The sequence below is a fragment of the Zootoca vivipara genome, chromosome 9 (genome assembly GCF_963506605.1).
Source record: "Zootoca vivipara chromosome 9, rZooViv1.1, whole genome shotgun sequence".
Taxonomy (NCBI): Eukaryota; Metazoa; Chordata; class Lepidosauria; order Squamata; family Lacertidae; genus Zootoca; species Zootoca vivipara.
In genome coordinates this window covers 21,731,362-21,755,769 of record NC_083284.1, presented here as the reverse complement: position 1 = coordinate 21,755,769, position 24,408 = coordinate 21,731,362, and the positions used below count along the sequence as shown (strand labels likewise).

Here is a 24,408-nt window from a genome sequence, read left to right as displayed (position 1 = left end):
AACCCTGTTAGGCAGGGGAAGGGAACATTGTAATTAAAAATAAGACTGAAAGAAACTTGGTTGTGAATGTAACCTTATTATCTAAATCAGGTGTGGGGAACCTGTGGTCTTCCAGATGTTGCTGAACTACAACTCCCATCAGCCCCAGCAAACATGGCCCATGGGAGTTGTAGTTCAGGAACCTCAGCAGGGTCAAAGGTTCCCCACACAATATAAATGCTGCTATTAAATTAGATCAGAGGTGGGCAACTGGCAGCCCTTGGCCTCATCTCATGAGGGTGGCCAAGAGGAGGGAAATGGGAGAAGGGATGTAGCAGAATAATTCACTCCTCAACAACCACAAGAAAAGGTTGCCCATGCCCGAATTGGATCGTTAAGTAGGCTGTGAAAAAGGAGCTGTTTCTGTAACAACAGTTGGTTAAAACATGGTAGGGGTCATCGTTCTGCTCTAATCTAGAATGTTGTATCTCTCTTGGGTTGGTTAGAAATTGGTGCGGGGCTGAAAAACAACTTGCAACAGCTGTAGTCCTATTTTTAGAGCAGAAGATGCTAGGAGAGTGGCTTTGGCACAGCGCTGGGCTGTGTACATGTTTATGACAAGAACTTTTTAAAAAAGAGATTTGGGTCCTTGAAGGAAATTTGCCGTCATGCTGGAATATGGATTGAGATGTTTCCTCTGGGAGGTCTCCTCTTTGTGGTCCCCTCTCCATATCACACTTTTATCATAAGAACGTAAGAAGGGTCTGCTGGATCAGGCCAGTGGCCCATCTAGCCTCACAGTGGCCAACCAGATGCCCACAAACGGCACAGGAGCACACCAGCAACTATGCGTCCCCTTTGCAAGGAACTTGGGTCAACGCACATGCAAGAGTGGCCATAGCTCAGTGGTAGCATCAGGACCGGTTTTGCCATTAGGTAGAGTGAGATGACTACCTCAGACAGCAGATACCAGGGGATGAGCAGCAGTGGTGGCAAGATATGGGAGATCATATGTGCCACATGGCCTCCTCTATCACCCCCTAGGATACCCTGCGGTCTTCGGATGCGGTGCAGGATGCTGCCCTGCTGCCAGTATTAAAATAATATTCCAGCGCTATTCTGGTCAGCTTCCGTACATAGAATTGAAAGGGGGCATAGCGACATAGGAAGCTGCCTCATTCCGAGTGAGTCCATGGGTCCATATAGATAAGTATTGTATGCACGGGCTGGCAGCTTCTCTCCAAGGTTTAAGACAGGGCATATCCAGCCCCATCTGGAGATGTTAGGGATTGAACGTGGGACCTGCTGCTATGCAAAGCAGATGCGCCATCACTTAGCTATGGTTGTACCCCAGAGCAGGGGAGCAAAGTTGAAAAAGAAAGGAGGCGTGTTGTGGCTGCACTGTGTCAGTATTTCAGCTGAGTGCTTTTTGGGAGGCAGTGTCCAATAGCATCCTGCTATCACATCATTGGACCAAGTTGGGTGACCCCTGCCCATGATACTGGCACATGATGCAGTCCTGGCCTGCTCAGTTGTGGGGTTGAGCTGTGAGCTGTGCTATCTCCCTCCCATTCACAAATTACCACCTCTATTCATTTTACACAATGGTACCTCTAGTTGCGGACTTAATCCATTTCGGGGTGCCGTCTGCACCCCAAAATCCACAAATAGAGCACCTCTTCTGCACATGTGCGCAGCACAAACGAGCACTTCTGTGTGTGCGCGAAGCACGCAGATCGCTTCTGTGCATGCGCGGGCGGTGAACCCGGAAGTAAACACTTCCGGGTTTGCTGCGTTTGTAAGCTGAAAGTTCGTAAGGAGAGTTGAACGCAACACTAGGTATGACTGTATTAAAAAAATATTTTTAACTGCTCTTACCAAAAAGATTCCAGGATGGTTACTGCCCGATCACTGAGATTTCTGGGGGAGTCTGTGTTAGTGGTCCCCCCAATGCATGGCTGATGTCCATCAGAAGCTGGTGAGTGTCAGAGTAAAACTGGAGGACTTGCCCTTCTTGGGAATGTGATGGATATAGATATATATTATTCTGGAAACTTTTTCTTAACGGCACTTGAAAGCTCGCTTCACACTTTTTATTTCTGAAGTTGTAAAGTCTGCACACGATGACTTTATCACCTAATTTCCCCATGGAGAACATGCCAGAATCACTATGTGCAGACTTAACAGTTAGCCTTTAAGGTGTCTTAAGTCTCTGGGTTGTATTCAGCTAAGTTTTACTCAGAGCAGAGCCATTTAAATTCATGAATCTAAGTTACTCTGCATAGGAAAAGCCCTAGCAACAAGCCCCTCTTTTTCTTTTCCATCCTGAAATCTGTGAATGAGGTCTGAGATTGCCCTTGTCTCGTCTTCAACAATAGCTTGTTCGGACCTGAAGAACAGCAGCCCATCAGTGTTAGTGGTAAAGTAAACAGATCTTTCCCTTTTGAGAGGGCTGTTTTCTAAGAAATGAATGTCGCTAGTGGTAATAACCTTGAAATAGGTGCCTTGCCTGGCTTACACTCCTTGTAACTTGATACGTTGGCAGGCAAGCCGATTCCCTGGGATACGGGGAAGGAGCTAGGCGAGTGCAGTGTGGGTTGCCAAAATTAGTAAGGCTCAGCTGCCAGTTATTAGGATTACAAATTTAGATCTGTAGGTCACTATGCAAAACTTTAACGAGATCTATTGTATGTACATCTCCAGGGTGGGGAGTTCAAGTCAAGACATGTCTTCAAGCCGTGGTCAACAACTTGTTTTGCCCTAGACACCACCCTGGAAATCTTAGCATGAACCAAAGCTACCATTTGTAGCTCAGTCGTATGCTAGTCACATAGCCTGCATATCATTTTACTCAAAGCTGCTGGTGTATGTGGGACTGACTCTGTGATAACATGATGCATTACCCAGACATACAGAATCTGCTATCCATGGCTTCAGCTCATTCTGCCATAGTCATGGTCAATTTATTTATATACTGCATCTATTTATTTTTATTTGTTGTTGTTATTATTCATATTCATATTATTTTTATGTGCTTACCACTTTTCCTCCAAGGAGCTCAAGATAAATAATAATAAATAAATAATATATATATATATATATATATATATATATATATATATATATATATATATATATATATATATACACACACACACACACACACACACACACACACACACACACACACACACATACACCCCGCCCTCCCCAGTCAAAACCGGGCTCAGGGCGGCTAACACCAGTAAAATTACAATAAGACATACAGTGGTACCTCAACTTTCGAAGACGATCCGTTCCGCGGCCGTCTTCGTAAGTCGAAGTCTTCGGTTGTCGAAGCGCCCGTTCTGCGCATGTGCACGGGGTGAAAAGAATTCCGGGGTTGTCTACTTCGGAAGTCGAAATCTTCGGAAGTCGAGTCGTTCGGATGTCGAGGTACCACTGTAAAAGAAAGAAAAACAATTAATTAAAATACGGGTAAAAATACAGTTTCAATTTAAAATTTTAAAATGCTGCCTCATTTTAAAGTAGCTCAACTCAAAAACCATAAGGGAGGAAAACATAGGGGTCAGAGTGAGTCCAGCCCAAAGGCCAGGCGGAACAGCTCCGTCTTGCAGGCCCTACGGAAAGATGTCAAATCCCGCAGGGCCCTGGTCTCCTGTGAGAGAGCGTTCCACCAAGTTGGGGTCAATACTGAAAAGGCCCTGGCCCTAGTTGAGACCAATCTAGTTGAGATAGCATACATCAGGCATCCCCAAACTACGGCCCTCCAGATGTTTTGGACTACAATTCCCATCTTTCCCGACCACTGGTCCTGTTAGTGAGGAATCATGGGAGTTGTAGACCAAAACATCTGGAGGGCCGCAGTTTGGGGATGCCGGGCATACATGGTTCTTTTCTCCCTGCCCATTTTGTCCTCACAATGACCCTGTAAAATAGGCCAGGCTGAGAGAGACACACAGTGAGCTTTATGACAGTGAGGATTTGAACCCAGCTCTCAAAAGAATCTAAACGCAGTAATGATGCATATACAATACCAGTACATAAAATAATAATGATAATATTGCTGCAATGTAATGCTAAAAAACCCACAAGTGTTCATTTAACCAACAGGTCAAGTACAAGTATCCAGTAACGTCAAGTCAAAAAATAGCCCCAAAGCAGATAGCATCAGTATTGAACATTCTCCCCCTCCCAGTCTTTTACGTGTCAACCCAAAAGGCTGGCAAGTCTCCTTACAGTTCTTCCTCTGGAAGTAGCTCACCTGTGGAGTCTTCTAGGGTTGGAGGGTAGGGCAAGGCCGGTTGGAAACAGCAATTCCCCTGGTGGCAAACACAGCCTCTTTTCTCTTCTCGAAGTTGAGGAGCTGGAACCACATGCGCGTGGGTCAAAGATGTGGGCCTTTTCTACTTGGCCGTTCTCCTAGCTTCCAGCATGGCTGTTATTCAGTGGTATGAAACAGACCGTTTGCTGTTCTTATGCAGTTTTGACATCCGAGCATTGCTGCAATGATACGGGATGAGGCCAGGGAATAGCATCTAGGAGGCCCTTACCTCTGGAACGAGTAGAACCTGCAACTGAACATTGGAGCGCTCTGCTCAGGATTGCAGCCACTCCATTTTACAAACACAAACACATACATTTAGAATCTTGTTTTCTCTGTATAGGAACGCAACCTTTCCGTGAAGCAACCTGCCTTTGTGTTTAATTCCAGGAGCAGTGCTCATTTAGCTGGGACTGGGGCCCCTCTTTCCCTACTCAGGGCATTTGGAAGGATGTCAGGATTGAAGCATATAATCTTTGCCGCCTGCTTTATTTCTCGGTGACTCCTCAGTATGGTAAGTCCTGTCGCCTTAACTGTAGAATGAATCAGAAAAAAAAAAGATTCTGGAGGAGAGAATCCTTTCATGTAATAAACAATGGTTGAAAGGTTTGCACTAAGTCCCCCCCCCCAACATTCAAAAGCATAGATCAATAACACTCTGGAGTAATTTCAGCATATGACAGAGGGGTATCATCTGTTCTTTCCTAGTCCAGAAATCCTCTGCAAGACACTTTATTCTTTCTTACTGCATCACTCTCTTCCTTGCATCCCTACGATTGCACCTCTGTGCCATGAAGGGCATGAATTTCCAGTCTCTAATTTCTTATTTTGAAGCTCTGTACCACTCTCTTCCTGAACACATCTGTCCTCACAATTTTTTTTTTATTTTAAAAAATACATTATATCCTGCTGTTAACATGGGTCCCTTCCTATCCAGGTGATTGTTTGTGCCCACATCCACTTAGGTTGAGAAATATTGCTCTTTCAGGGCTCTCAGGCAGAGACTTTTCCTGCTCATTTCCAATTAACACTTCCCCTAATAATAATAATAATAATAATAATAATAATAATAAAAAATTTATTATTTATACCCCACCCATCTGGCTCGGTTTCCCCAGCCACTCTGGGCGGCTTCCAACAGAAATATTAAAATACACTAATTTCTTAAAGATTAAAAGCTTCCCCAGGGCTGTCTCAAGCACGTCGGGCGCCCTGGCACCGTGGTGCGGAGATCACTCCGGCGCCCCGCTCCGTTTCTTGCCGCGGCTGGTGGGCAGGCACAGCACGGTTTCCGCGGCACCCCGCGGCACCCAGACTACCCCTAGAGCCGGCCCTGAGCTTCCCTAAACAGGGCTGCCTTCAGATGTCCTCTAAAAGTCTGGTAGTTATTTTTCTTTTTGACATCTGGTTATATACCTCTGGTTTGAACCTCTGTTATATAGAAAGGCGGCCACCATCTCTGCACTTTGTCTCCACCTTCTATTCTTTGTGCACCTTCTCTCGCATAGCTCCTCATGTCTGGAACAGATCCCTTTTCTCTTGTTTATCAGATCCTCTCCCCTACCTTTCCCCAGGGGTCCAATAGTTTGGTGAAGGTTTTTCTGATCTGTGCTCTTAGCAAACTTCAGATAAGATTGGCTATCCCATGGCAGTCTTTTGAAGCTGTATCAGAAACAAAGGCCCATGAAAATGCAAGGGCTGCATAGAACCAGGAAGTAGTAATCTTTAGCTGCAGTAATCGGTCTGAAGCATTCTCTCGTGTAGTCGCCCATTGGATTCCAGGAATCAAAACTGGGCTTCCCTTGCTAAAGCTGCCAAAGGGCCAAAGCTTTGGGGTAGAGCACATGTTTTTGCATGCAAAAAGTCGGATGAAACAACTGGCATCTCCGAATAGGGCTGGGAAACACCTCTGTTTGAACCCTAGAGAGGTGCTGCCAGTCAGTGTGGACACTAATGAGCTGGATGAGGAACCTGTCACCCTCTGGATTTTCTGAAGAACAGCTCCCATCATTCCGCTTGGAGTCAGTTGTAACTAAGCAGCATATAAAGTAAAAAATTCTGATCATTGGTCATGCCAACTAAGGCTGATAGTTGTTGTAGTCAACAGCATTTGGAGGGCCATCGTTCCTCCATTCTGCAGTTGGATGGACCTAACTCTGCATACGACTGCTTCTTAAGGTGAGTGGTGGTAGAGTCTTTGCCGTGGTGTGTCCCGAGTAGGTATGAATGATTTCGGTTTCTCTGCTTCTTGTTTTCCCAATCCCAAATTCACATCCCCACATTTATTCATCAGGTTGCAATTTTTTTTTAAAAAAAGTCCTCCTGAAAATGTATCAGTATTTTAGTTCAAGTTAATCCAAATATACTCATTTTAGTATGTCATTTACCCAAACATAGGCATTTTTTTCAAAGCATATTTACTGCAGTGTTTATATTTTCCCTAACATAAGGCATTTGGGTATGTTGTTTTCATTAATATTTGCATTTTACATTGGTGTAGGCATTTTTGTTCACATTACCAGGCTGGAGAATTACACTGCAAAATTCAGAGACGTGTGGATTTTGAAGGATGACTTTGTCTTGGTTCTCATATTGTTTCGGAATGCGCGAATCGAGGTTCACCTTTAAATGTGTGCAGCCCTGAACAGGATGTGATCTAAGCACCCTCCCTTTTTATTTCTTTCCTGCCGAAGGAAGGGTGAACCAGAGACTTCTTGCTGCCCGCGCTTCTGCCCCCTTGTCCTTGACATCTGTGACATTCTGTCTGTCCCTTCGTTTCTGAAATTAGGGCTGAAAGGGCTCTCCATATCACTTGATTTCTTCCAGTGTTGAGATTTAAGGGTTTGGGGCAAAAGCAGCTGCATGACGATGGCTGTAACTTGAGAGGAGTTCCTATCATGTGCTTGTCCTGAACTGAAGTCACCTAACCGGTTGCTGTTGCTGGTAATCACTTGTCTGTCTTCCAGCTTGCACTGGGGTTGACTGGCTCAAAAGGACAAGTTGCTTTTCATAACGGGCATTGTCCCAACACATCACACACAATCAATTCAGAAAGTTGATGGGGGGTGTTCCGTAGCTTTAAGAGAGCTAGGTATGAACTTGGGAAGTTCCTCATTCAAAGTTAATCTCAGTCCAGACTCACTGTGTGGACTTTCAGAAGCTAATCTGTCTGAATAGGAACATGAGAAGCTGTCTTACTGTTGTACAGTGGTACCTCTACTTACGAATAATTCTACTTACGAATGTTTCTACTTATGAATAGAGCTCCGTCCGCCATCTTGGATGCGGTTTAGATAGGATTTTTTCTACTTACGAATTTTCTGATAGGGTTGCTTCTACTTACGAATTTTTTCTCCCAATGCATTCCTATGGGATTCGACTAACAATTTTTTTCGACTTACAAATGTGCGTTCGGAACACATTAAATTCGTAAGTAGAGGTACCACTGTATTATTGTCTATGCCAGGGTGAGGAACCTTAATTTGGGGGGGGGCAAATGTGGCCCTCTAGATCTCTCTCCTGGGCTCTCAGGCCGACTCCCTCTAGTCCCACCCCCTTATTAGACTGGCTCCATACACTCCTTGAACTAAGGTTTTTTGTTTCCCGGATGGAGTGTCGTTTAGGGGGTTTTGTGGGAGTGTGTGTTTTTGGGCGTTGTTGCAGTTTTGCTGCTAAATCATACGATCCAAAATAAAGATATAAAAAAGGTGAAAGTTTTTCAATTTGGTTGTGTAGCTTGTGACGCTTTGCTTATTGTTTGTGATTAGTTTTGTCTTGTTTGTTGTTATGCAATTTTTCATACATTGCAAGCTGCCTTGCACACCCTTTGAACTTTGGGAAAGGCGGTGTGCACATAAATGATTGGTTGATCTTTTGCATGCAAAGAAACAAACGTTTATGACCAAATTACAGTCCCTTGCTGCCCCCCCCCATTTTTAATGTGGAGTTTTAATAATGAAAACATTACAGAGCTGATGTGCTGGAAGTGCCAAAGCGCTCATACTGAAATGTAACAGTGCATTGCAGCCTCTGTAACTTTAACTGGGAAAGTGAAGCTCTTGCTACAATCTCTCCCATTGAAGTCAACTGGACCTAAATGTTCTAAACTTGGTGTGGAGTGTGCCCTTCTTATTACTAAACCAGCCACCTTGCCCCTGGATGATACTGGGAAGAAGGCAGTCTTTGAAGCTTCTGGAAATGGCTCCAGCCCTTTGCAGAAATTAACACAGCTGGAATTTCCATGGAATGCCAAGACAGCGTCAGGAGTTGCTTAGTATGTAGCCTTCCAGCTCCACCTGTTGAGAACCAGGTATGCAGCCAGATAGAGTTTCCCTTCAGTCAGCCGGGGGTGTTTTTTTGGAGCTCAGCCTTGAGGCTGTGCTTATCCAGAAGAAGAAGAAAATCAAACTTGGAATAATGAACCTATTGATCTTTAAATCAGTCATGTGAATGCCATTGAAAGTGGTTCAGGGTTTTTATTTATCCAGGTGGTCTAATACATCTTTTTTGTATAACCAGTACCTAATGGAATGATTCCTACAGCTTGTTGATATTTCTTTTAAGGAGAAAATATGATCAAGCCGTATGTGATCAGGTATTCTCCTCCATGTGATTTAACAATCGTGGGTGGAAAGGGAGCAGGACCATGAGGACTAGTCTCATTCCCACAACTCCCTCCCCATTTGCTCTCCATCCATTGGAGAAAGGCTGCAGTGGGGAAGCTTACTGAACACGCACAAATTTTCCCCGCCATTTGGAAGTGGAACACGGATTGTTCTGGGTCACAGGAATAACAGAGATGTGTTGGGCAGGTTCCTTCTTTGCAGAATTGCCTCTTGGCATGTGTGAAGATAAGGTCAGAAGGCAGAGCCCTACTCCAGAATTGTTAATTGCATTAAGGGGAATGCTTGAAGGGGTCTTTGCATTTCTCTGCCCTGACCATTCTTTCCCAGCTCTCCCAGTTTAAAGCATAGCACAGTCTTTCCCAACCTGGTACCCTCCAGATGGGGTTGGACTACAACTCCCACCATCCCTGACAATTTGTCCTTGGATTCTGACTCCTCCCATCAGCCCCGGCCAGTTTGGCCAACGGTCAGGGATGATGAGTGTCGCAGCCCTGCAGCACAGTGCGAAGGCCCTAATGTAAGGGGAGTTGTCAGCTGTGAGGAGGGCTAAGAGGCTGGAGCAGCAACCTTGGCTTGGTAAGCAGTGGGAAAAGTTAACGGTGACCTTCCCTGGGAGCCTATACATTCCCCACTGGGATTCACTTAGGAAACTCAGGTCCCAGTGGTAGAATGAATTGTGCCATTTCAGCCTGTAGGAGGGGAAGGATTCCCATTTTGAATACTGCTCCTCATAACGAAAAGCAGAACCCTGCACACACAAAACTAGCAGATCAGGGAGAAGCCCAGCTGTTCTGCTTTTATCTGTGCAATATTTTTAACATAGAACATTCAAATAGGTGTTTCTGTACCTGCAGTATGAAGTGGTCCACCATCCCATTTATTGCCTCATTCTACTGCATGTGTTAAGACAAGGGGTAGCATGCGTCTAAATTTTGCTCAAGAGCAGACCTGCTGAAATTAATTGATCTAACTTAACCATATTCCTTAATTTCATTGGGTGAGTTGAACCTGAGAACCATTTCTGAGACACGATCTGTGGCTTCGCATGTAAGACAAACTCAAGACATGGATGTCATTGTTGTATTTGCTCTGGGGGAAGAGGGACTATATTTCTGCTGCTGTATTTCTTATACCAGTTCAGCCACTCAGGCAATAAAAAGGGCACCTGGCTTCCTGCATTTACTGATATGCAGGATTCTCCTATTATATGTCAAGGAGATGGTAAAGCGAAGCTTTGGCAAGAGGCAAGTGGTTTATTCAAGCAGAGTAGGAAGGTTGAAGGAGCCCTTTCTGGGAATACTCTTTGAGTGAGTCAGGATTCTTTGAGCCGGCAAAAGCTCTGTGATCCTGCAGGAGACCTTCTCGTACCGGGCATGCTGATGTGGCCAGCACACTTGAGTGGCCAAAGAGAAACAACTGTAGACCCCACCAAATCCAGACACAATGGGTTCAATTCATTCCCTGGTCTCAATTCCACTCACTTCATAGGCCTACAGCAGAGAAGAATTCCATGCATTTTCTCTGAATGAAGCATTTGTTCAACATGCAGAAATGGTTATTCTATCCAGAAATTTGTGATCTTTCCCCAAAACAGCTGTGTTCAAATGTAGATCGAATAAAAGCAAAATGTAACAGATGGGGAAAGCCCTTGTAAACGACCGTGACGCTCTTGTTTCTCCAGAGTCCTTGTTGTTATGAAATGGCTACCTTACTTTCTTGCAGCTGGTGGGAAAATAAGTATCCCCAACCTGTTTTACCAGGGTTAACCTTGTGTCAGTGGTGCTACATAAGTGAAACATCAAAAAACAAACAAACCTTATTCTCTATCTACATTAAACTACCACCAATGTAAAATTTTGTGGTTGAACATCTTGATGTGTGTTAACAGACGTTCTAGACTTGAGGCCACCTGTGAAAGTATGGCTAGTTTTGTACATCAGTTTTTGAAGAGTGAGGCAAGCCTCTTTATTGAGTTAAAGACAGTTGCTAGCGGAGCTGGAATACCTGCCTGACCACTCCCTCTGTGTAAATGTTGGCTAGCAGGTAGGAAGGCTACCACACCTCATCATCTCACACCATTCCCCAATATGTGTGTGTATGTATGTATAATATTTTTAATGGCACATAAAAGATTTAGGAGAGAGTTGTGAAACTGGTGCCTTCCTTAACTCATGAATTTGCAGCCTACCTAGTATTGCTCTAGCAACACTGGCCTAGTTACTTCACATTATCTGGGAAGGATGGGGGATATCCTGTTGGACCAATTCAACTTTGTGTTCGTATAGAAATCAGGGTCAGAAAAGTAGCACCCCTACAGATGTTCCTGGGCTCTTGAGTCCAATCAGCCCCAGTTGACATGGTCAGAGATGATGGGATTTGTGGTCCAACAATACCTGGTGGGTGACGGCATCCACATCCTTTACCTAGAGCAGGCTTCCTCAACCTCGGCCCTCCAGATGTTTTTGGCCTACAACTGCCATGATCCCTAGCTAGCAGGACCAGTGGTCAGGGGTGATGGGAATTGTAATCTCAAAACATCTGGAGGGCTGAGGTTGAGGAAGCCTCACCTAGAGTGACCTCTCCATAGACTGATTTGGTCTTGTGCAATGTGGTTTGGGACTGGAGGTGATTCCAGATCTATTACTTGTGCCTGGGGTGGGGTTCCTTTGTCTTCTTTGTAGCTGTTCAGTGGTGGCTGATTAGGGATCCCTCCTGGAGATACGAGGGCTCAGCAGCTGGCCACTAACACCGGTTTCTGATGTTGGCCCAGCTCAGACCCTTCCTTTTGTTGTCCGCATCTTTTCAAGCAACATTCACAATGACTATAACACTTTTTGTTTTATGTTCAAGCTGTCGAGAACAATTCCTGGTTTGCACAGGTCCAAACCAGACAAGGGTGATTGCATTTAACATGTCTAGTGTTTTTCTGCTAAAGAACAGCTATAAGTGGTGTGCAATTGGGACTGAGACCATGACATGCAAGACCCAATGGAAATAGCCTCCTCCTCGAAGCTCCTGTTCACTCTGAGAGATGAATGGTGCTCTCTTCTTGGGCTTAGCAGCAGCTTGGAGGAAAATCTCATCGAGTTCATGGTGTACACTCCCTTCTCTGTGCATCAAGGACCTAATCCCCCTCCTGGCTGTTACTTAGAAGAAGAAGAAAGCTAGACATTGAATATCATGCCTAGTTTGTTCCATAATCTCCATCCCTTTGTGTGAGAAATTCTGAACCATCTTCAAAATACAACTGGCATAGGAAAATGTTAGTATGAGCCAGCTACCAAATGTTAGTATGAGCTTCTGTGGTAGTAGCAGTTGAGTAAATTTCTGTGGCTAGCTTCTGGCTGCATATAACATCCATCTGGCTGGTGTCCTTCAGATGTTGGAATCCAACACCCATCAGCTCCAGCAAGCTTGACCCAATGGTCAGAGATGATGCAGGTTTTGGTCCAGATGCATCTAGACCTTTTTTTGCCCCAAACTTGGGCCTCCAGCTGTTTTTGGACTACAATTCCCATCATTCCTGATCACTGGTGCTGCTAGCTAGGGATGATGGGAGTTGTAGTCCAAAAATAGCTGGAGACCCAAGTTTGGGAAACACTGATCTAGAGAGACACAGGTTCCCCACCCCTGATCTACTACTACCTTCCTGCAGGGAGCTCTGGGTGGGATGCATATCATCCCAATTTATCATCACAATTATATCCTCATGAAAACAACCCCGTGTGATGTGGATAGCAAGATGTGTCTTCCCTTTGGTCCCCTGTTGGTGTCACGCTGTTGTATGGGGATTTGAACCCAGATCTCCCTAAGTGTGAAGGCAGACATAACCTTCTAGATTACAGGTGACTAACGGTATGCGTCCAATCTGTCCGCTCTCATCAACCTTCTTTGTTTTTGTTTCGTTCAGTGCAAAACACTCAGCAGTGGAGTCTCAAAATAGAGCTGGATTTTGATGTCATCAGCTCAAAGCCAGTTGCTGCTCTCACCTCTGTGAGCATTCCTGAGCTGCAGACGCAGCAGACATTCACAGTGGAGCTTCGCCCAGGTGAAGGCAGCGTCGTGCTGCTAGTAAACATAAGTAAGGTGAGGGCCAGTGCTACTGAATGCAAAACTTTTTCCTGTGGTGTGAAAATCAACGCTGTGTATGGGTAGGCACCAATAAGGCCATAGATGTTACTCAACAACAAAAAAAGTCCTGCTGTTTTTCACACCCATATATGGGAAGTCTGTGGGCACAATTCACGCAAGTGAATATACTGTGGTTTTCAGTGGGAGAATTAAGCGTGTGCTCCTATCCTTTTCGTTAACTTAATTTGGCTTGACCTGTGTTGTCCACTTGTGCCACCTCAATATCCTGAAAAGGAGGCAAGGAAGGAACTAGGACTTCTGGTTTTTTTAAATAAAAGTTTCCCTGTTTGGTTGCCTAGGCAAGATTGTGCTCACCATAGGTGACCAAATATGCAGCAATAATGTGCAGTCCTGAAGAACATACATTGGCCAGGTTTGCAAACTTTGGCTAACTGTGAGTGAATGTAGAGCAAATCAAATATGTTTATTCGGCTGTACGCCCATCATAAAACACAACACAACAAAACAAATCAAATAAAAACCACAGACTCATACAAACCACAGATAATATAACACAATTCACAGCTCACGAGGACAAATATTAACAATTCAAAAAACATATCTTGAAGGTTTAAGATTAAGATTAAAAATTTAGGCGCCTAACTAAAATCAATATCTGATGTCATTAAAAAAAATTCTTATAACTATCAATAATCAGCTAACATTCCATTCCATCTCTTGTACGAGAGGACGGCTGTTAGGAATTTAGCAACCTGTAGAGTGATATAAGGGTCCACATCTTGAAGAACCCAGGCTAGCTGAAGGTCAACTGGATTATCAGCCATAGGCTGGATTATGGAGTTTAATATACTAGCACGAGCCGAACTGTACATAGGGCAGATAAACATAACATGGTGTAAAGATTCAGTTGATTTCATTTCGCAAGCACACATTGAAGAGACTTGGCCCTTAGTAAATCTATGTCTCAGCACATTAGTTGGAAAAACATTGAACCTAGCTTTAAGGAAGGCATATCGATGAGACGCGGCCGTAAGCGTTGTTAAGTAGGATGGAGTACGGTAAATAGGGGTTATGCCGATATTTAACGGTGAGCAGACTCCCCTGCCAGCTAGACAATTTTGGTATAGCTCCGCATCATCCAACCTTTGGTTTATACACCTTTTTGCTGCATTTAAATCCAGTTTGAGCAATTCAGAGGGAGAGATCTCATAGGACAACAATTTGGCATAGATTTTTCCGGTCCACAAATTTGTGAAGTCATCCCGCCACATGCATTGAATAAGATAGTGGTTCGGGAGTTTATGCCATAGGGATATCCAGTAAATCAAAACTCGCCTCCATAAGACTAACTCAACTGAAGGGATCTTCATTTCTAAACGAATAGCAGCATTACTTACGCATGTTGGTAATTTTAAGAGTCGACGTAAGAATTGGCTTTGAAGCGACTCTAAAGGTGAGAGATTTGCAAAAGCAGCCCATAAAGGGGCAGCATGGGCCATTGTAGCCAACACTTTAATGCTATACACTTTCAAGGCCGCAGGGATGAATAGGGCCCCCTCAGAAAAGAAAAAACGGAGGAGGGAGTGCGATAGGGCTTTTGTCTTGTTTTGAAGGTATTCAACATGCGCTTTCCACCCTAAATTATACTGAAAATAAATTCCTAAATATTTAAATTTATGTACTTGTTCGATTTTCGTACCCTCCAGTTTCCATGAATAAAGTTTACGACTCCTTGAAAATATCAGTACTTTGGACTTGGTGTGGTTGATAGACAGATGATTAAGAGAGCAATAAGTTGCAAAAATCTTTAGTGCCCTCCTTAAACCCACTCTGGAGTAAGAGAGTAGCACCGCATCATCTGCATAGAGAAGTAATGGACAACGATAATCAGCTATTCGAGGGGCATGGATAAATTTTTGTGAGTCGGCTAATGGGTTCCTCATATCACTGATAAATAAGTTAAAAAGAAGTGGCGCTAAGATACAGCCCTGGCGTACTCCCTTATTTACTGGCACTGGGTTTGTTAGGTCGCCAGCAGGGGTTAATCTCACCCTGGCCACAGACCCGGCATGAAGTTGGGAGATAAGCCACAGAAGTCTTCTATCTATACCCCAACGGGCAAGTTTATCCCATAGTAATTTCCTCGGGATACTATCAAACGCAGCTTTCAAATCTATGAAAGCTGCGCAAAGTTGGCCCCGTCGAGGTGACGAGTATTTCCGGGCTAAGTGATGAAGAATAATTGCCTGATCTGTTGTGGAACGGTTTAATCTAAATCCAGCTTGCTCGTGCTTAATCAGGTCAGCCTCAACTGACCACTTCATCAACCTTGCGAGCAAAAAACGGGCATATATTTTCCCAATGGATGATAGCAGACTAATATTCCGGTAGTTCCCTGGGTCACCGGGGGGGCCTTTTTTATAGATAGGAATTATAATGGCCTCTTTCCATGTTTCTGGTATTGAGCCCGTGGCATTTATGGCGTCGAAGGTTTTAGCTAAAATCCCTGCCCACCATGCAGAGTGTAGCTTTATAGCCTCAACAGGGACCAAATCCGACCCGGGAGCCTTACCAGTTTTCAGCTCAGCTATCAATTCTAAGATTTCAGCAGGGTCGGTGTTGGGCCAGACAGGAAGGGGATTAGAGGAAGGTCTCCACTGAGTGGTCGGAGCTTCTGCCACTGAGAAATATTTTCTCAGGAACTGCTCCCACGTAGGGGCCGGGATCACCGTTAGGGGATAATTCCTCGTTCTTCCCTTTATTAAAGACCAAAATTTCCGGGAGTTATGAGATTTTGAGGCAGTAATTATAGTCTGCCAACGATTTAGTTGCCATTCCCTTTTGGCCGATTTCTGGGCCTGTTTGTATGCTTTTTTAGCCAGGGGATAAGATGGAGGTAAGGCAGGAACACCGGAGAGTTTATAGTCATTATATATCGTGTGTAGATGGAGTCTGGCTTGTTTGCAAGAGGAGTTGAACCAAGGGGCGCCAAATTTAAAATAATGGTTTTTAACTCCATAGGCTGGAGAAGTAAAAAAGCGAGTTAAAACTACTATCAGGCAAGAAAAAAACCTCATACACTTAATTGGATCATGCGGGGCTATTCCTACGTCCGGCTGGTCGCCAGGAAACTTTTCTCGGATAAAATCCCTATATCTATGGGCAAGGGCAGGGGACCATTTAATCCCCTTTATTTTAGTAGTCGACTCCTCAATCACCGGGATTGGGTGGGAACGGTCGAGCAACTGCCAGTCAACACATAACTTGGTTGACAGGGGAAGATGGTCACTAAATTGAGCATTGTCAATTTTAAAAGAGGTGACATTCAAAAATAGATCCTGGGAGACCAATACATAGTCAAGGACACTGTTTGATTTTAACCCTAGATGGGTAAATTCTCCTGGAATATCTGGAGGACATCTACCATTTAATATAATTAAATTTAGGCGTAAAGTCATCTGATAAAGCATCACTCCCGCCTTATTGACTTTTACATCCTTTGATATTCTAGTGGGGATATATACTGGATCGTATGTTTGAGTGCCGGGGTCGACCCACCATTTAGACTTTATAAGAGCCTCCCGATTTGAAGCTATCCGAGCGTTAAAATCGCCTCCAATAAGGGAAGGGACATTTGGAAACTTAAGATAGCAGGAAAGTAAAAAATCCTCTAGGGATTCCCATCTAGAAGTCAGATCAGCTGCTAACCCTCCCGGGGGGAAATATACATTTGTAACCAATAAGGAGAAGTTTTCACCAGAGATCAGTCCGGTAATAGCATAAGGCGGTAATGCATGCACTAGTGAAAGTTTAGCCCGAAGTTTAAGAGAGATACCAATTGTAAGGCCACCTTTAGGGCGGCCACCACTCGCTGACGGGCTAGCAGGCAGACATATAGACTCAAAGCCATTTATCTCAATTTCCTCCTCCACCCAGGTTTCTTGTAATAATATGATAAGAAAGGAATTAATATATTTTTGGAATTCTGGATCTAATATTTTACTTTTCCATCCAGCAATGTTCCAACTTAATATTGTAGGCTGGGGATTCCTCTCTCTTCTGAGTAACTGTCATTCAGAAGGTTGGTTCAACTTTAATACGGGAAGAGGGGAGCCACTAAAAAAATCAGTTATTTTCCTCTGATGAAAAATCCCTCGCAAAAGCTGAATGGGAGGATTTGCAAAGTTATCTGACTGTTGAACTTGGCCACTCATACCTCTAGGAGTAGGACCTTGGGCAGGGGAGGTCCCCTTTTCCAGAGAGGTTTGGTGGGCCACCAAATGCGATCCAGCTATCTCGTCAGACGTTTGGTCTCTCTGTGGCCTGCTACTGGTCTTTTGGACTACTTGATTTATGTGGCCTGTTGGGTCTTCAATCAGTTCCGTCTCTGGTCTTGCTGTTGAATCCATAATACTCCGCAATGAGGGATGAGGCTGGGAGAGTGAGCTGTTTGGGAAAGTTAGCAAAGGCACCTCTTCTCTTGTTTGGTCAGTGCTATAAGAAGGTTCCAGGTCGGGCATCGATGAATGTGTAGAAGGGGATTTTACCTGTTGTGATATGTCATGAGTGCTTTCTTCAGGAATATTTTTCGAGGGTGAGTCTTGTAAATCTATTAAGAGCACGGCGGGTTGTTCTGCTTGGACGGAAGGGCCAGTAGTTACTACTTGGGGTTGTATCTTATCCTCCATTACTGACATACATTTAGCATTTGATATTTCGAGTTCCATATGATCTGATTCTTCTAGGATGTCATGTTCGCTATATGTGGGTGTTCTTGTGCTGAGCTTCCTAATAAATTGGAGTTTAAGCGATTCCAGCCTATTAATAATTTCTTTTTGTTCCACCGCTGGTAAATCTGCAAAGGAGGCAATGAGTTCGATCTCTTCTGGAGGTGTCAGGCCACTTACCAGATGGTCATTGTTCTTTTTCAGAGGAGTGGAGGCCACATAACTCTTCTCCTGAGGTAGAACACCTACTCTGTCATCCACTAGTGGATCAGGATTAGCAGATTTTGAGACCTCTTTGGTTATTGCCTCCAACAATAGGGGTTTAGGCGTAGGGTCTATGAAGGCTCTCGTTGGTGTTATCCCACAGCGAGACAAAAATGCTTTCCTTCGTAATATGATAGAGGGAATTCTTGTAGATTGAAACGCAAGCAGGACTCTCTGGGATTTGTGGTGATGGGCAAGGGGGAGGACTGCACAAAGGTCAATTTGTGCTGCCTCAATATTTAAAAGCACCTTCAGGAGTTCCTTAGCACCGCCCAGAGTTCTCCATCTTGGGTCCCCATTTTGTATAGTTAGGCTCACTTGCCTTGGTTTTAGAATCAAGGATTGATGACCTAATTGAAGGTTAAGGTTGTATTTAGATTTGTCAGTACATTTGTTATTTAAGGACAAACTCCTCGTCGCCTTTCTCTCTTCAAGGGACTTAACGCCGGCTGACGATAGTGTAGTAGTAACTAGCTTTTGTTGAAGACTGTGCAGCTGGGAGGAAAGATCATCTATTCTTTTGAATATACAGTGCAAGGTTTTAATTATTAAATGTAACTGTTCAAATGTCATATGATTGGCTGCGTCAACGACCAATTCCTCCTTCTGAAGAGAGACTACACTTTTGCTGTTGGCCACATCGCTTGTTATTTGTGGCATAAATTGCTCTTCGTCTTTAAGTACTGGCGTGTGATCAATCAGGGGGTTGAAGCGGTTCTGAGTTTCTACCGTGTAGGAACATTCCAGTAGATTACTCCCTTCTTTAAAGTGACATGATTCAACCCTTGTTTGCTTTGATCTTGGAAAGGAAGAGGGAACTGTCTCCTCGGAATCTCTAAGACGTTTCCCATATCCCATAATTCAGATTATCAAGAAGAGGGGGGATAATATTTTAACACGAACTCAGGTAATAAATATTTCCTTCGAGGCTACCAGCACTTGCAGTGAGGATATGTTTCACTGCCTGTTCGTATGAAAGTCGGCGTCTTCACCTTCACCCCCACAACCCGGCAATTTAGTTCTTCGGGGGGACTAAGCGTACCTTATCCAAGCCAGAACCAAGTCTCCACAGCAATGTATTAATCCAAGTTTTTAGCCAGTAGAGAAAACAGCAAGTCATTCACAGCAACAGGCTTCATCAGGCATCCGTTGTTGCAGTAGGACAGATTGAGCAGTAAAACAATAAAACAATAAACTAAAACAATAAACTAAAACCAAGGAGAAGCGATGAGGTAGTAAAACAGCCAGTAAAACGTTAAAACTGTGAGTTTAAAATCACGAAGTGGCTAAAAACTACTTAAAAGCTTAATTGAAAGCAGGAGAGTCTGACCAGGCTGCTGTCTCCGTCGCCATCTTGAAAAATGTGTCGAATGTAGAGCAGAGATTGCAGGTGCTTTGCTCCTTCCTCTGGTCCTGCTGCTGCAATACTTACCAAACCTTTGGTTTGCCTTACTCTAAACCAGGCACCCCCAAACTTCAGCCCTCCAGATGTTTTGGACTACAATTCCCATCATCCCTGACCACTGGTCCTCTTAGCTAGGGATCATGGGAGTTGTAGGCCAAAATATCTGGAGGGCCGCACATTGGGGATGCCTGCTCTAAACAAACCATCAGCTGCGGCCAAGACTTGTTCTTTGCTTAACACTCATTATTTGTCCTGGTGGATGTGGGGTGTGTGCCCGAGACATGGAATGCCACTGTTGAGGCTCCCCTGAAGGTATGTAAGGAATCAGATAGCCCTTAAGGAATTTATTTATTTATAGGAGTATTTCTTAACCACAGCTCATTCAAAAAGAAAAGGGTGTTGTGCAATACAAGCATCAAGATGTCATGTAATTGTAAAATACAAAACAAATGACCAGCACTGAATCAAATTAACTCTTTGTAAATGTTGGATGAAACAGAAATGTTTTCAGTAGGTAGTGAAATAGAAGAATTGTGGGTGCCTAGACCCAAGTTGCAGGCCTTGTAAATTAATACAAGAACCTTGTAGGCCTGGCATCCCCAAACTTTGGCCCTCCAGGTGTTTTGGACTACAATTCCCATCATCCCTGACCACTGGTCCTCTTAGCTAGGGATCATGGGAGTTGTAGGCCAAAACAGATTCTAGAGGGCCGCAGTTTGGGGATGCCTGATGTAGGCCAGTAACCAGTCAGGTCAGTAGCACATAGACAACCAGTGCAAGCTTTTATTAAGCACTGGACTTGCTTTGAATTGAAAGGAGGACTTCAAACGTCCTCCAGAGCTGGCCACAGGTGCTGAGTAAAAAAAAACAAACCCAACCGAAACAAAACCTTGTGATTATTGCTAATTTCTTTTTTTAATAAATCTTTATTAATTTCCCATACAAACATATATACATAAATAACAAATCATACAAAACAAAAACAATACAATAAAAAACAAATGAAATAAAAATAACATGAAACATACGACATATTACAATCGACTAACAAATTAAAATCTGTAACTTCCAATCATTCTCATTATACTGCTTATATTAACTGTATTCTCTTGCACAGATTTATGTTGTTTTGTTTTTTTGATAAGTACAGTGGTCCCTCGACTTACGAATTTAATCCGTTCTGAACGGACCTTCGTAAGTCAAAAAAATTGTAAGTAGAAGCCTATGGGGGGGGGGGAATTCGTAAGTCGAAAAAATCCTATCTAAAAATTCGTAAGTCAAAAAAATCCTATCTAAACCGCATCCAAAATGGCGGACGGAGCTCCGTTCGTAACTCGAAACATTCGTTAGCCGAGTTATTCGTAAGTCGAGGTACCACTGTATATATAATCCAGAATGGTATCTAATACATTTTTTGCTTACAAGTATCAATCTAGTTCTGCAAGTATTTTTTTTATTTGTACAATATGTTTTTAAGTATTCTTTAAATATTTCCCATTTTCCATATACTTTCTGATTTGACACTCCTCTATTTTTCCCCGACAGTTTGGCTAATTGTAGGTATTCTATCACGAGAATCTGCCAATCTGTTATTGTTGGCAAAATTTCATTTTTCTAGTTTCTTGCCACTATTGTTCTGGCTGCCGTGATTGTGTACATAAACAATGGTCTTATATATATATTTTAAAAAATTTCTGTTGGTACTATACCTAATTGGAGGATCTCTAGTCTTTCTTTAAATGTAAATTTAAATAGTTTTTAAAGTTCATTATAGATGTTATTCCAAAATTTACGGATAACTTCACAGTTCCACCACATATGGAAAAAAGACCCTATATCCTTTTTACATCTCCAACATGTTAGCGACCTACCTTTATACATTTTGGCAAGTTTTAGAGGGGTGTGGTGCCACCTGTATATCATCTCCATTGTGTTTTCTCTGAGGTTGTAGCATGCTGTGAATTTAATATTAGATTATTGCTAATTTCTAAATAATAATTTTGAAGGCACAAATGCAGGGGTAATAGGAGAAGCCGGTTAACTCAATGAGCCGGGAGTGGGGAACCTATGCCCCTGCTCCCAATATGTTATCCTTGCCCATTGGGTGATGGGAGTTGGAGTCCAATGAGGGTCACAGGTTCCTTACACCTTCAAAAAGCCACAAGCCTTGAACCCTGATCTCCCACCCAAGAACTCAGAATGGTTATTGGATGGGCTGTAGCGTTCTAGTAACGCCGTATGTATTTTTCAGCTTGCCTGCCCCACAGCAGATTATCTTTGCTGACCGCATGTTCTTGCATCCTGATTAGAAAGCAATCAAGAGGTGTGTGTGTGTGTGTTTGTGGACTGAAGGCAGCCTCGAGTCCCTAATTTATATTGTTGGATTGCGTTCTGTGTATTAAAACAATAGGAAATGTACTCTTGAAGCTGCAAAAGTCATCTCTGGGCAGTGTTTCAAAGCCGAGGCTGTGAGAGCTGACTGCAGCCTTCTTAAAAATGTGTAATTCCCACCCCACCCCCCACCAAAATTGAGTGCACATAGTGTTTTCCAGCTAAGAAATAGCAAATGGGTGAGTGGGGATATGACATCACTACCAGCCAATGAATACCCTCCCGCAGTGCCTTTGCTTCTAAAGCTATTCTGCATTTCACATAGCACAGTGGAAGATGCATATTAATAATGCTTCGTTCCCTGCGCTAGGAATTCATGGGCATTTTGCATGCTGCCGTTGGAAGTAATTCCAGAGAATGAAAGGTGGAACATTAGGGGCTCAGCTATGTAATCATGCCTTGGTAACAGGCATGACAAATCATATTGTTTAATGGTTTCCTCTGTACTTGCTTTCTCTTTGTGAAATGCTCACTTGATGCATTAACATGTCCAACACTGATCCATCTGTTTTGATGTTTGTGCACCCTTATTACCTTTTAGACATTTGTCTGTACCCAGTAATTGACGAAAATTGTGCACCAGCATTTATTTTACACGAGCAGTGAGCTATCACTGCTGTCTAAAACTAAGCGGCTTATTTTATGTAGATAGAACTGGAGCAGCAGAAAGACAACCAAATTGTGAAAACTCAACCGTCGTTTTTATAGAATCGTGTAGTATGCTAATAAAACAGGGTGGGGCTGATTCCCTTGTGAAAGGTTCAGATACAGTATATTGCTTCTGGATGCACTCCTGGGAACATCTGTTCAAGCCCCATTGAAAATGACCCACTGAAATGAATGGGAGCTTTGCAAGTAAAATGCCTTTTGCACAGCATGCCCGGAACAGTGACCCACATAACAAAGTGCAATTTTCATGCTAAAAATGCTCTGTAAATGATTGCCGATGGTGACAGTAGCGGGAACTAACAATAATGTGTTGCAGTGTATCTTCAGCCATGCTCCTTGCTCCCTGCTCCCTGCTCCCTACATTGTTTGGGGCTTGAAGAGCACACACCTCCCCCCAGCCTAGAACTCTTTCCCTAACATGCTAGAGGGCTCAAGGTCAGGGCAAACTGCTTGTCCTGAATCTGAGCATTGTATTGCTTTACATAGCTTGGGTGGGTGCTGGGAAGAATAATGTGGGAAGAACATCTTTTATAACTCCATGGTGCAGACCACTTATGGCCGATGCATTGGACAGAGGGCCCCCCCCCCGACACTGGTATCATTGCAGCTTACCATAGCTGCCAAGTACCCCGTTTTCCCCGGGAAACCCCCGTTTTTACTTACCTTTTCCTGGTGGTCCCCCGTATCACTTCGTCTCCTGTTTTTCTCCGTTATTTTCTCCTGCCGGCGGCCATTTCCCCCCCTGATTTGGCCTTCTATGGGCAACCAAAAAGTCGCATCTATGCTTAACCGCTTCGCGCTATCAACATAATCTTTTCTGAACTCTTTAAATTTAAATTTCATTTTCTGCTTTTCTTTTTTTGGGGAAAAAAGGCTGCAGCACTGGAGACTTGGTGGCCAAGAGGACATGGGAACCAGACTGGGTACAACATGACAACTACATTCATTGCAGAGGGAGGTTGCAAGATTGAGAAGCTTTCTAAGGTATGTCAAGTCTGGAACACAGGACTCAGCTTATGTTTATGCATTGGTCTGTCCAGCACACTAGGCACGGCAGGCAGCAGCTCTCCAGAGGCTCCAAGTGGCCACCAAGGCACATTCCTAGCACCCACTGGGGTGGAAGCTCTCTAGGTGATCAGGCCAGTACAGCCCTCACATGGAGCTCCTCCACATGGAAGTGGTTTTCAGCAAGCTTGAAGGCTGTAATGCTTGTATGAGGTCCGAAACCGGCCCTCCCAGAAGTCCAGAGGATCCCAGGCTAAAAAAAAAGGGAGGAAAAGAACTATGAGGCTAATCTGACATGGCAATAATTTTGCTGTGTTATCATGCATCCCATAAAATATTTTTTTTTAAGAAGAGAGCTGCAGAATCCTGGGCTACTTCCAGCTTTTGAGTCCACTAGCCATAAAAAATAAAATAAAAAATGACACATGGAAACAAAACAAGACATTAAAAAGTGTGGGACTTAATTTTAGTATTTTTCCCCTTTAACAAATGCTTTTCTAGCATTCTTTTCCCTGTGCAAATGCTCTAGTTATTAAGGAAAAGAATCTATCTTTTGTGCAATGTTGTGGACTATTTAAGATGATGCAATCTTTTACTAAATATCATCTCTCATTTGCTTAAATTTGCAGCTCTAAGCTGCTAGCGATGATGGCTGTGCTCTGCCTCCTCAGTTTCTGAATAGCATTTGCTGGAAATCACAAGAGGGGTCCTACTTGTGGGTTTCCTGCAGGCATCTTGTTGGGCCACTGTGAGAACAGGATGCCTGGTGAGTTGGCCCTCTGGCCTGATGGAGCAGGCTCTTCCTATCTTCTTAAGAGTGTGTCACATTTTGGTCCAATGTGCATAAAAGCAGGTTGCAAATCATATCAGATGCCAAAAAACAAAAACAAAACCCCGTAAGTGTCTAAATCTGAGGGCCCTTTTGAG

At 43.6% G+C, this 24,408-nt stretch overlaps 1 protein-coding gene across 3 annotated transcripts in view; it reads left to right on the top strand.

Moving 5' to 3' along the window:
• MANBA (mannosidase beta) overlaps positions 1-24,408 on the top strand; it is an 85,140-nt gene that overhangs the window by 31,346 nt on the left and 29,386 nt on the right. For all 3 annotated transcript variants that reach the window (XR_009558117.1, XR_009558116.1, XM_060278477.1), the window contains exons 5-7: positions 4,694-4,817; positions 12,839-13,014; positions 23,350-23,460. Coding sequence is in view for 1 of the 3 variants with exons in the window: in XM_060278477.1 (XP_060134460.1) it covers positions 4,694-4,817; positions 12,839-13,014; positions 23,350-23,460 (411 nt within the window). In the remaining 2 variants the exon portion in view is untranslated. The remainder of the gene's footprint in view (positions 1-4,693; positions 4,818-12,838; positions 13,015-23,349; positions 23,461-24,408) is intronic.